This window comes from Semicossyphus pulcher, unplaced genomic scaffold (genome assembly GCF_022749685.1).
Source record: "Semicossyphus pulcher isolate SPU_LCO1_2020_fin unplaced genomic scaffold, fSemPul1.0.p SCAF_23, whole genome shotgun sequence".
NCBI classification, from domain to species: Eukaryota; Metazoa; Chordata; class Actinopteri; order Labriformes; family Labridae; genus Semicossyphus; species Semicossyphus pulcher.
This window is the reverse complement of record NW_027211697.1, coordinates 2,445,591-2,459,169: the sequence shown is the minus strand read 5'-3', so window position 1 is coordinate 2,459,169 and position 13,579 is coordinate 2,445,591. Positions and strand designations below refer to the sequence as shown.

At 39.0% G+C, this 13,579-nt stretch overlaps 1 protein-coding gene across 1 annotated transcript in view; it reads right to left on the bottom strand.

The window, feature by feature from the left end:
• baiap3 (BAI1 associated protein 3) overlaps nucleotides 1-12,689 on the bottom strand; it is a 30,916-nt gene extending 18,227 nt beyond the window's left edge. Inside the window, exons 1-5 of the mRNA XM_069674553.1 lie at nucleotides 12,556-12,689; nucleotides 3,269-3,356; nucleotides 2,516-2,599; nucleotides 2,229-2,336; nucleotides 1,704-1,763 (exon numbers count right to left, since the gene is read on the bottom strand). Coding sequence (XP_069530654.1) covers nucleotides 1,704-1,763; nucleotides 2,229-2,336; nucleotides 2,516-2,599; nucleotides 3,269-3,356; nucleotides 12,556-12,689 — 474 coding nt within the window. The remainder of the gene's footprint in view (nucleotides 1-1,703; nucleotides 1,764-2,228; nucleotides 2,337-2,515; nucleotides 2,600-3,268; nucleotides 3,357-12,555) is intronic.
• Between the last annotated feature and the right edge of the window lie 890 nt (nucleotides 12,690-13,579).

The window sequence follows — 13,579 nt, the reverse complement described above, 5'->3', positions numbered from 1 at the left end:
TCAATGTTCAACAGGAGGCAAAACTGTGGATACTTTTTAAATAGCAAAATATATTCTCTGTGGTCGAAACATATCCAGCAGTCATCATTGAGTATTTTAAAGGTCTCAGACACAAGTCAAGTCACAGACACAAAATCAGGCAAAATTGGGCTTTCAAGTGTTGGAGGTCTTTCATCTCACAGCTCTCCAAGGGCATCAGTGCGCTCCAGCTGTGGCTCTGCAGGTCATGCTTTCTCCTTATTACTTCTGCACCGCTCCAACTTTGAGCATGAAGAAATGTCGGGAAATGACTAACACACCACCTTTGGCTGCACAGCTGAGGATTTGGTGATCCGCACTTTGTGACTTCTAAACAGTTCATCCTGTTGTGTTTTAAGTTCTAAGTTCAGTTAAAGCCAAGTTTTTTGTTATAAGGTGTTATCTTAAACTAAAATTATGATACTTAATGTGAACAAAAGCTAATGCTAATTGATATTGAGTGTGCTGGATAACTGAACTCAAACTGGTTCTCAAATACTTGACCGTTTATGCTGAAATGTATGATATTGAACCAAATGCACAAACAGCAGTATGCATGATACCCCCACTGCATCTAGATTGATCAGGAACAAACAGTAAACTCAAAATCTGGAGGGAAATCCTCCATATTTCAAGTTAAAACAACATATTTGAAGCCATTAGCTTCTTCAGACAACAGCTAACATTAGCACTCAGCCACTTACTAGCTAATATTACTTTTAGCTAGGAAGTGGCTTAAACTAATATTACTTTAGAAGTGTAAAAGATACAATAGGAAAGGTGTAAATTCATTGCTAACATAATGTTAGCTAAGAAGAGGGCTAATGCTAACATTAGCAATTGTCTAAAGGTTGCCATTAGGCTATCAAATATGCTGTTTAACTTTGAAATATGGCTCAGTTTCTGTCTAGATGTCCACTATCAATTGTCTTTTCAGTTGCTGATCACTTGTGAAACCAGAATGTGTAACAAATTACAGATACACATTATATTAATCGACTGGAAAACTGGAACACAGCAGTTCAACATTATAACAGCATTTTAGCTTCCCACCGTTAGCTTGATGTCTGAGGAAAATTGCTACAGTGTGAATATGATGAATTGGGTGACATTGGCCAGACTGCAATTCATCCATTAAACGATTGAAATCTTCTATTAATGCCAGACTAACTGCAAAATAAATGATGATACCCCCACTGCTCTTGCTTTTAATCATACTTGAGAAGTTCAAATTATGTATCGCCAATGTGTCATCAGAAGTTAACAAATGTGTATATGTAAATAGCTCTGTTGGAGTAGCCTAGGAGAGCCTTCGTATGTGTATGTGTGAGTGTATTGGTGTTGTCTTGCCTGATGTACTGTATCATTTGTTTATTTGTGTTTAGGACCCCCTTGAAAACGAGATGGTTCATCTCAAGGGGTCCTTCTAATAAACTTTGTTAAATGCAATGCAAGGAATTTTATATTGCAAGTTCTTAAACTTACTTTTAAAACCTGTAACATATAACAAAATGTTGTATAGCCTTAGAAATGAAAACATTATGTTCGCACAGGACTGACAGTTTTTATGTAAAAGGACATTTTTACCAGTAGGGATATAAAACTGATGAATGATGAATGTCTGGGGGATCTTTTGTTATAAAAATCATTTGAATAGAGAGTGAGTCATGCGCAAAGTATCTCACCTTGGATTCTTGAACTTTCTGAAGAATGATGTCATGTTCCTCCTCGCCCATATCAAACACCTCAGAGAACAGTAAGAAACATTTTTCAACATAAAATATAAAAATAATAAAAAATAGAATCATAACAAGTAAATATTCTACAAACTGTTTCTTTTTTCTTCACTGCTTTGAACTTAAAAAATAATTGAGCTGTGAAAATGCAACACACCTTGAAAAAAACAGATATAAAAAAGCTACAATCCTTGGCTTGAGTTAATTTGAATGGATGTAATATCACAGCTGAATATCAGCACACAGTGTGACTGGGCTTTGATGTTTAATCAGGTTTGAGCCAAGAGCATCTGCTCACATTCTTGCCGCCTGCTCACAACAAATAACACAACAATAACACTGTGTGAGGCTGCAGCAGTGTTACTAACAGGGATTTAATGGAGCTAAGAAGAGCTCCAGACAGATAGATAGATATACAGATAGATAGATAGATAGATGGATAGATAGATAGATGATAGATAAATGGACAGATACCTTTAGAAGGTAAGCAAACAGGTCTTCGTCACCCTTCACATGTTCTGGTTGAGGCACTCCCACCCGGTTGACCACCGTGTACACAGCCTCCTCATAAAGCAGGTCCAGCTACATGAAAACACACTCCACTTAATAACAAGCTTGTGTTCCTTTGCCTTCATGCTTTCTGCTCTGCTGCACATCAAAAGCAGGGATAAAAAAACAAAAAAAACTTCACTGCCTTCTTTTATTGTGACTTTTAAAATCTGGTCCCTGCTGAATTGGATGAAAACGCAGAGCTGACGCACCTCCGTCCTGCTGATTCTGTCTTGCATGAAGGACTGGTCCACGTGTTCTTGGGGCGGCGGCACCGTGCAGGCCCCTCTTTGGGACTGTGAGGAGACACAAACACTCAGGAGGCACGCATTTCCCCCCTAAACTTTCTCTTTAAAAAGTATTTGATATTTTTACCACATTGCCACCTCTAATACTTATCGTAATTAATCAATCTGAGACGTTAAGAAGGGGAATCACTCTTTGACGGGACTACTAACAGGATATGCTTCTAAAACATTACAAAGGGTCCCAACTTGACAATGATTTGTTGTAAGGGGCCACATTAAAAACAGGAAGTCACTAGTTTGCAACCTTTATAATATATTTTAATTGCACCAACCGAAATCCTCAATAAGAAAAAAAAAACATTTAAGTGCTCAGGGGACAATATAACGTCCTGCCAATTATAACATTCTGTTGATTGATCTTATGTTGTAATAACGACTCTTCTCTCCGTCTTTAACTCCCCTGTCTTACATTACTGTGCACATGAAGACATCAAATAGCCTCCAGCAAAGATGTTCATACAGCATGACTGCCATCACGAGAGCTTGTCACAGCTGAGCTTCCAGACTTCTGAGCGCCCTTCTCAACCCGGCCCTTCTGTCTGCAGACGTCACTCTGGCTGTGACAGAAGACTGAGTAACGGCGCCGAGGCCTACTGGCTCCTCGAACGTGCTTCAAGTGTGCAACAGATGGAAAGGTGGAAGGTGAGTGGGGGTTACCTCGTCCTGGGCGGCCCGTAGCATGTTCTCCTGTTTCTGCAGGATGGCATTCACTCGCTCAAAGAACTCCAGGCTCTCCTCGGAAACCCTGCTGAGACGACGAAACAGATTGACAATGCATGTCTAAAAAAGTGATGAAACTTGACTCGATATTCACACTGCAGCCATTTTCCTCTAAACTCATACTCAGGGTGGGAAGCTCAAATGCTGTTATAATGTCAAACTGCTGACTTGAAGGTTGTAAGTTGTATAGATTTAGGTATCTGACAAATTGTTGTCATTTCACTGCATCTAGATCAGCAACTGAAAAGACAGTGAACAGTCAAAATCTGGAGGGAAATATATCCATATTTGAAGTTAAAACAACATATTTGAAGACATTAGCTTCATCAGACAACAGCTAATACTGAGCTAGCACTCAGCCACTTACTAGCTAAAATAACTGTTAGCTAGAAAGTGGCTTAAAGCTAATATTACTTTGGTAGAGTTAAATGATACAATAGGAAAGGTGTATTCCTTGCTAACGTAATGTTAGCTAGGAAGTGGTTGAATGCTAACATTAGCTGTTGTCTAAAGGTTGTCAGTTCAACATTATAACAGCATTTTAGCTTCAAACCCAAGCATTTGACTTTTTTCTTACTATACAATACAATACAGTACGATACGATACAATACGATATGATACCATACTATTTGACTGACTAATATGTAAATCATTTTATCGTTTGGGCCATAAAATATAATGACTTCTCAAAGCTCAAGTTGAAGTCATTCAGATTTCAGACTTCATCCTGATTGCAAATACAGACTATCTGTTCCCTTTAAAAGCTGAACTACTGGTTTCCATCACCTTCAGTTCAGCTCCTCAGTAGCTGTAAAACACTGTCTTATCTAGTGCTCTAAAAAAGCGAAGCAGGGGTAGACCAAAGCTCTCAGCCAAGGAACATGTCTGCACTCTGCATGAAGCATGTTAATCTACTATGATGAGCAGGGCTGCGTGCAAAAATGCAAATTATGTTTTCAGTTTCCTCCAGGTGTGAGTGAATCCCCCAGAGTCCTGCCGGCCTCAGTTGTCATGGTGACACAGGCACATTCGGGGGGGTGGGGGGGAGTAGCTGGCTGAACACCTTGGGAATCCCCACCACCACCTCTCACCCCTCCACCTCCCCCCCAAATCTCTCAGCGGGCATCTTCCTCCTGGCCTGTATGGAAATCAGTGGAGCAGGCAGCAGCTCTGATGTGAGCTGTAGCGGAGCCGTCGGGATCAGCCATTCTGTCTCCCTGTAACTCCTCATCTGCCCCCAACCCCTGTCACATTATGCAGAAGAGCCGTCCGCAGAGGCCCCCGTCACGCTCCTTTATTAGCGTCATCGCATCACAGCGGGTGTGTGGCAGCCCATCCCAGCACCCACTGACTCTCGCCATGGTGGGGGAGCGGATGGCAAACCCCTGAGGTATTGATGAGGACTAATGGCAACCGTGCTGGGAGAGTTGGTTAGGTTTCCACCGGCATCAAACCCAGCAGAACTTGAAAGGTAGATATAGTTAAAGTGCTACAGTAGACTAACTGAAAAATACCGTTTACTCTACAAAAAGGGGTCGAATTTTTTACACTAATGAAATCATGCCTGCTAGTGGGGCTGCAACTTGTGATTATTTTGATGGTTTGTGATCCTCTGACTATTGTCTTTCTATACAAGATGATACCACGCAATATGATACCATACGATGAGATATGATACGTTACGATACGTTACATTGCGTAGCGTTGCGGTACGTTACGATAAGTTGGGTTACGATAAGTTGTGTTACGATATGTTGCGTTACGATAAGTTGCGTTATGATACGTTGCGTTACGATACGTTGCGTTACGATACGTTGCGTTACGATACAATGTGATACATCATGGTACAGTACAGTACTATACAATATGATAAGATATGATAAGATACAATAAAGTATGATCCGATCCAATATGATACAATCCAAAAGACAAGACGCAATACAATACAATATTGTACAAAACGATAAGATAACGTATGACACGATCCAATACGATACGATACAACATATGATACGATATGATACGATATGATATGATATGATATGATATGATACAATTCAATACCTTATGGTACGGTACAGGTCGTTTACGATATGATATGATAAGATACATTAGAATACAATAAATTATGATCTGATCCAATATGATACAATACAAAAGATATGACGCAATATAATACAATATTGTACAAAACGGTATGACATGACCCGATATGATACGATGCGAAGATACAATACAATACGATACACTATGGTACGGTACGTTACGATATGATATGACAAGATACATTAGGACACAATAAATGATGATCTGTACTACACGATACGATAAAGTATACGATCCGATATGATACAATACGATGCTATATGTTTGATCATCAATTAATCATTTGGTTGATTTGGTCCTTCTCAGAGCTCAAGCTTAAGTCCTGCCAATCACTTGTCCCTCAAACAATGTAAACTAAAATATATCAGGTTAAATATGATCAACACTAAGAGAAACAGATAATATATTAATTTTAGAAGCTTATACCACTGATGTTTGGGCATTTGAACTTTGAAAAGGACAAATACTACATACAACTACTACAATCATAAAATTGGTGAATAATTTGTCATCCTTCCAAGTTATAGAGTAACTGTGCCAGGTCTAGTTAGGTCTGTCCCTACTTTTACATAAGGAAAGGCCAATATTTAGCACTTGGTGTTGTGTTTGTTGATTTTGTCAAATACTGATCACAAACTGAGCTGTTCCAGTCAGATTTTGAAAGCTTGTAACCACAAACCGAGTCTACAGTGAAAACAAAGCCTTCTCTGCTGACAAGACATGGGAGGCTTTGTTTCCTGGAGCTTACAGTTTTCATTTGCAAATATATCACAAGTAAGCTTCATTTGCAATACTTGTGAGACACTCAATTCTCTCCACATCCATCTTCAATCATCCAGGGCTTTCTCGCATCCAGAAATCTGTCCCATCTTCTGTCAGTCAGACAGCTTGAGGATTTGTCCAGACAGTCTGGGAGCTTTTTGTTTCGAGCTTTGGGACGACGTGTTTATGAGCCGAAATAATACCCAAAAGATGCAAATCAAGTCAAGTCTGATTTGATTCATGTACAAAAAAATGATGCTGATATCTTTTAACCTTTCCCTCTCTCACGCACGCACACACACACGCCGACAGAATAACAAACTGATTTGATGTTGCTAGGAAACAGGTCCTTTTTTTATACTGTCATTTTATTCTAATTTATTTTCCGAGTTCATTCAATTGCGATTTCCTGTCTGGAGAGTAAATCAGATGGAAAACATAAATAACAACATGAACGCTGTGAACTTCCTCCATCTGCCAGAATATGTGTTTAAACATGACTAATTGGGAGTGTGAAGGTTACAGCAGCACACACTTCAAACTTCAATGTAATCTGGCAGTGCATACATAGTAATTAATAGTGCAGACATCACTGTTGTCTGCAGCATGAAAGACAATGTGACGCCTGTGTGCATTCTAAAAAACGTCGGGTGTAAAATCAGCCTGCAGCTCCTATCACAAACACCGATCTCCATTCAGTATAACACACAACGCTGTTTTTTTTTTTAACTCTAATTACACATTTGATTAAGCAACAAATCTAACAGGTGAGAAGGCTCTAATGCGGAGATATGATCGCAACAGCTCTGATACAATCTCGCCGTTCAATAACCTGTGAAACAGCCGTCTCCCAGCTCCAACGACCAGCAGATAGAGCAGCAGCCTGATGTGAAATGACTTCCGGCTCAAGTCTTCTTGGGGGCTTCACAGTTGTGTTTCACAGTTTTTGCTTCCTCACTGTGCGGGTCAATAACTGACAGAGGATTTCAAAAAACAGGAAAAGGGCAACTCTGATGCTCTAAAGCTCTTGCATCATTACTGACTACGAGGCAAATGATGTCTGAGCTTTTGATACATTTAACTTAAATTTCATTTGTTAGCAATAAAACAGTATCAGCATTGTGGGTATTCTTTCCTCAGGGAATCATGTCTGTCATAAGTGATCAGAACTGCATGCGTTAGGAGTTCTCTGTTTAAAAGATGAGGCTGATGATACAATGAGAATATTGTCTGTGTAGCTGAAGCCTAATGTAGCGTATTCCTCTGAGCTCCATTGTTGGTCACAATCTATAAAGAAAACATAAAAGATCCATAATTTTGAAGTGGAAGACATTCTGCTTTATTACAATAAACAAAGGCATTATTATTAACCTACAGTCAGTTAAGCAATATCACATGAGAGGGAGTGATGTAGTACTGAATATCATCACGGCTGTGATTCGCCGAGTGCCGCAGATAATCACAGCCGTGCTCATATTCAGTACAACATCATAACCTCGAGTGTGATATTGCTACAGTGCTACAAGCGGCAATAGTAGTAAAAAGTAATATTCAACAACAGATTGTTTTTTGCTCCTCCAACTCAACTAGTTCCATAACTTAACTGAAACTGGACTTGGGTTGCCAAGCAACCCAAACATTCTCAACGTGTCTACAGGTTACCACAGATCAGCTGTTTTCTATCATGTACATTTATCTGTATGTTTTAATTTATCATCAACCAGTGAAAGAAGAGTCTGCTGTGAGATTCAGAGGTACCAGCTTGATTAATGTAGACAGACACAGTCTGCTGTAATGTGAATTAACAGTATTCAGAACACCAGGCTGAGGCGGAGTGATACACAGAGTGAAACATCTCAGTGCTGTTATACTCTACATCAGCACTAATGGAATGCCTCTTATCCAAACAGATTACTTGGTCAGAACTAACTGTTGCATTATCACAAATACATCATTGTCCGAGCGAAAATGCTCACTTAGGCCACGACTCCCAACCTATAGGGGTCAGGCACCCAACAATAGGTCACTAGATAAATCTGATGAAGTTGCTAAGTGATTAATTGGAAATGAAAAAAAAGATGTTAAATAATGCTACAAAAATATTTGTATTATATATAAAAATATGTATATTTTTAATGTTCCTCTAGAATTTTCGAGGATTTATGTGAAATATTTGATAGTTTTATCGCTTCAAGCCTCTGACACATGAAACAGAGCAGAAGATCAGACAGGATAAGAGGTTGCTTAAGGGATCAATAATGTGGTGAACCTCTCCATTAATCCACAGCTAAAAATAGTCCCCAACAAATACATTGTCTAATGTTTGCTTAAAACCACAGTGTCTATTTGAGGAAATTAATGAGCCTTTTTGAAGAAGTGAATTATACCGTATGAGTTTCTAAATATGCGCTCATTAGGTTGTTTTTTTCATATAATTTATTGACAATGAAAAAAATACAATAACAGCCTTTAAATGTGTAGTATGCCATGAACTACTGTAATTGCATGTACTTTAAAGGTCTCTTTTCCTGCCATTGAATAGTATAATGTTACTCTCAATTAATTACAAAATGACCGCTTAATTCAGTGACGCTGAGGAGTCAAATTCATTAATGGCACAGCAGCGAGCTCACATTTAGACGTCCACCGCTGTTGACAGGAAGTAAACAGTTAAATGACTAAACAATAATAGAACAAAAATGCAAATTTAATTACAAGTCCCTGTGGGTTTCATGTGGTAACACACGGTCGAGCTCATCTCGGTGTCTTGAGCACTACAACCAGCTCACAAGGAGGTAAAAGCATCATTTGCTCGACTTAATTAAAAGGTTCATCCCCGATATGCCGGTGTGAGAGCTCAGCTCTGACAGCCGACTGCACTACCGGGTCAACTACTGCGGACAGAGCAGCCCAAATCTCCCTGGCCTCATTTGCAAATTCTCAATTAAAGTGAGAGTGCAGGCGGGCCGGCAGCGTGAATGGATAACAAAGATCAACAGCCTGCCTCTAATGATGAGTACTCGGGGTGTGTGTGCACGGCTCATCAGGAGGCTGTAACAACAGGGGGCCGACATGGGAAATGAGAAAAAGGTGAGATACTGACGGGTCAAATCACGCTTTAATGAATAACACAGGAACAGTCTCACCGGCACAAACTTGTGATCAAATAGGGTTAAAATATTATAAATTAAATCAAATATACATATAGTATAAAGAATATGCATTCAATTAAAACAGGTATTGAAAATGTTCAGAAGGATTTTGATTCCAAAATTGGTCGATGTTCAAAACAACATCTGAGGTTGTCTTCCGTGTTAAAAATAGACATGGGCGTCATTCCAAGTATAAGTTCACATGGTGGCAGCAGCCTGTGTGTAGGTTGCTATAGAAACCTCAGGTTCATACTATTACTTTTGGCTACAGATGAAGCTTCAAAACAAGTCAGATGACTGATTTTACCTGTGCCACTTCATTAGTTGCTATGAGGCAGGCAACAAAAAACTAAAAACAAAGCAAAAAAGAAAAGATACACACACAAACACACACGAGCAAAAAGTACAAAGGGGAGAAAATAAGAAAGAAAGCTTGGAAGAGATCAGACAGAATAAAGACAAAAATGCACAAAGGTTCTGTTTATTCTCCGCGCCAGATGTTTACAGTCAAATGTAAAAAGCATAAAAGAGCAACAATTACAGACATGAAGCGAACTTCAAACACACAGAAAACATTCTGTACAGATTCAGACAAACGTACATAGAGCACATGAATATAGTATATAAGTATTTACATAAAACATGTAATAATTAATAACAAATCAACACATAAACACACAGGCTGAACAGCGAGCAGGTTTTCTTTAACAAATAAATGTTCAGTTTGTATTTTAATTAATGAAAAAACTAGCAGAATTGGTGCCTGCTAAGTGAAACATCTGGTGTAAATTAAATGTTTACATTTGTTTTGATAAAATACAAATACAGTAGAAAGAATTAATCTATGAGGTGTACAACTTCATACGCTCAGTTAAGGTAAATTTTAGTGTCTGGATAGCGTGTTTGGAAGATAAAAGTGCATTTGTTTAGTGTTTCTTGATTAACTGATTGATTGTTTCTATAAATGTCAGAAAATAATGATAAATTGTCGTCGCAATTTCCCAATGCACAACCAACAACACCGACCAACAGCCCCAAACCCAAATTATTCAATTTACTATTATGTAAGGAGAAACAGCATATCCTCTATCAATGTGTTACCAACAGAGTACGTCAAGTCTTAAATACCACTTGCTGGCCAAACACACAGCTGATGCAGAGAGACCCAGGTTGTGAAAAATGTCTTTAAGTGATTAAACTTTTACCAAAATGATGTTATTTTTATCTACTGCCTGTCTGTTGTTGCTTGCTGGGCTTCAGTTTGCCATGTTATGCTTTCAGCATATTTTTTGAGCATGCAGAACCTTTGAGGTTATTCTGTAGAATATTCTGGACAGTACTTGTAATTGTTTTGGAATGTAGCAACAATAACAAACATGAATATTTGCATAAAGGAAGCATATTCCCATATTGATAAGAGTATTAAAAACGTGAAAAATATCTCTTTAAGGTACATTTACAACAGATAAAAAATTAATTTGCAATTAATCGTGAGTTAACTATGGACAACCAGGCGATTAATCCCGATTAAATATTTTAATTGATTGACAGCGCTACTATCAATAGATTACAAAGATTGTAAACTTATTTTGTTTTGATTGATTTAGCAGTTAATAAACTTCTCCTTTGTTTGTGGCATATGTTGCCTTTAGAGGTGTAAAGAGTACTGAAATATTCTACTCAAGAAGAAGTACTGTTACTTGACTGAAATTGTACTCAAGTAAAAAATAAAAGTACCAATGTAAAAAATGACTCAAGTAAAAGTAAAAAGTAGCTTTTACCTCGCAGAACACGGTAGTTGCTGATTGTCTACCGCCGTCTCATTTGGTTAGTTTGTGTTATTGTGTGGTGTTATACATGGGTAGGTCGGTTCCGAACTAATGTGTGTTACGACGTGTAACAAGGCAGTGGGAGACCAGCAAGTCCCGTCTTTGCCAGATAAAATGACTGCTTTTGTTAATGGAGTCTGGTGGCTTTAAAGAGAGCGATCTAACGGCTGTTTTGAAGCGACACTTTGAACTGATTGGCCTGTTTTTGATGAGTTGCATTTGATTGGTGTCTGGAACAAGTCAGTTTTTCTTTTAGCTTGCAATATCCGTCGATAAATATTTTACTCAGTAACGGATGGATGCACAAATGTACCGAATTACTTTACTTCATTTTAGTGCACGAAAAGCTACTCAATTATAGTAACAAGAGTACTTGTAATTCCTTACTTCCGTCTCTGGTTGCCTTTATAAATGGGTGAATGAAAAAGAGCAGACTGACATACAAAAATTAATCATTGAAACAAATACATACATGTACACATATATGCACAAAACAGACATCTAAACATATGTACACGTAACTTTACATGTATAACAAATTCAGACACAAAACACAAACATGAACTAAAATATAACTTGATTTGTTTTCCTGGCTTATGATGCAGAAAGATGTCTTCAAGGTAAAAACAGCAGGGATGTGCTACACGAGGTGCAAACTGAAGTACAAGAAAGCAGCATTTGTGATCCGATTCAGAGCCTGACTGTGCATGTAATAGTGAGGTTGATGTGTCCTTTGGGGGCGAGGCAGCTTGTGCACGGCTGGCTCGCAGGAAGTCAAAACTCTGGAATAAATGCCAACCACATTAAAACACTGTGTTGACAAGAAATGATGACCTGTGGCTTCAGCTGGACGCCCAGTGGAAACAAATGAGAAACAGACATGAATTATTGCTTATGAGCGTGTGCTGCTGTTTTACGAAAGGCTGTTATTATCTTCCTGTAGCTACACGGACTGCAATTCAATTTTCCTAAAAAACTCTTATTATTGAAGCTCTACTTGCTCTGAGCTGTAACAATCAAGCAAATATTAACTCTAGCTAGGAACTATGTTTCTAGACACAGTAATATATTAACATCTTGCCTCCTGCCTCGCACTCAAGCAAGGCCTAATTTGTGTCTGACAATAATGTGGAAGGCAATCAAAAGCAAAAGCAGGGAGTGAATCAACCCAACTTAAGTTAACACAAATAGACACTGTTCAGGCTTCACACTGCTAAAGGGATTGGACATTTGAGCATCAGTAAATTTTCATCAGATAAACAAAACAGAATCGAGCACAAGAAGCTCACAAATTTCAAATTGACGAAGACTATCAACCTAAATCCTACTACAGTAAGGTGACGTGGAACTCAGATGTGCACCCAAGTGGCTCACCTGCGAGGTAAGGGCTCAGGGCAGTGTGTGAGGGGGCTGCTGGCGGTGGGCGGAGCCTCCCTTCTGCTTCTCAGCGACTGGCTCCTCTGCACCTGCCGCAGCACACTACTCTTCAGATCCAGCAGGGTCGTCATGATGTTTCACTGCAAGAACAGATGCAGATAACAACAACACTGTCACTCTCCTGCAACCCCTGATTGGAAGCATTTGGGTGAAGGAGAAGTTAGGAACATTTCATTTCAGCTGTGGGAGCATATTTCATCATCCGAATAACCACCCCCCCACCCTCTCTCTTTTAAAATAATTATAATCCTCAGAATAAGGTGTGTGCTATTTCTGTCTGATGCCGCAGGGCGTGCAATTCATCTCCCCCCTTTAGGTCTGGCCAGTTCAGAGTCAATTGACCTTTTTTTGGGGACCACACTTTGAAGAAAATATGCAGATGAATAAGCCTTGCAGATCTGACAGCCGTAAGAGCCCATTAATGGTGTTGTTACTAAAACAAGGAACACAAGGGGTTAGGGGGAGGGGAGACTGTCCCAAGATGATCGCGGTTGCATTGTTCTCTTGCCAGGATAATGAAATAATAATCAACAAGATGTAGTAAAATTGAGATATTGTGTTTATGAGGCTGAGACAGATAAGTGACCTTGATCTCTGACCTTTGACCACCAAAATCGAATCAGTTCATCCTTGAGTCCAAGAGGTCATTTGTGCCAAATTTGAAGATATTCCTTCCAGGTGATGCATCGCCTTTGCAAGAACTGGTCAGGACTATGCCCCGGAAAAAAATTTTTTCCTCCCAAAAAATTGAGTCACAATTATGTTGACCTTTGACCTTTCGGGTCAAGATTGTCATAACTTCATTATATGATCCTTTCTGTCAACCTCTTTCATAATTAGAGTATGAATTCTTGAGTAATGGCCAAAATCGTTATTTGAGAAATCACGGTATCATTGACCCTTGGCTGCCAAATTTGAATCTGTTCATACTAGAGTCCAAGTGGACGTTTGTGCCAACTTA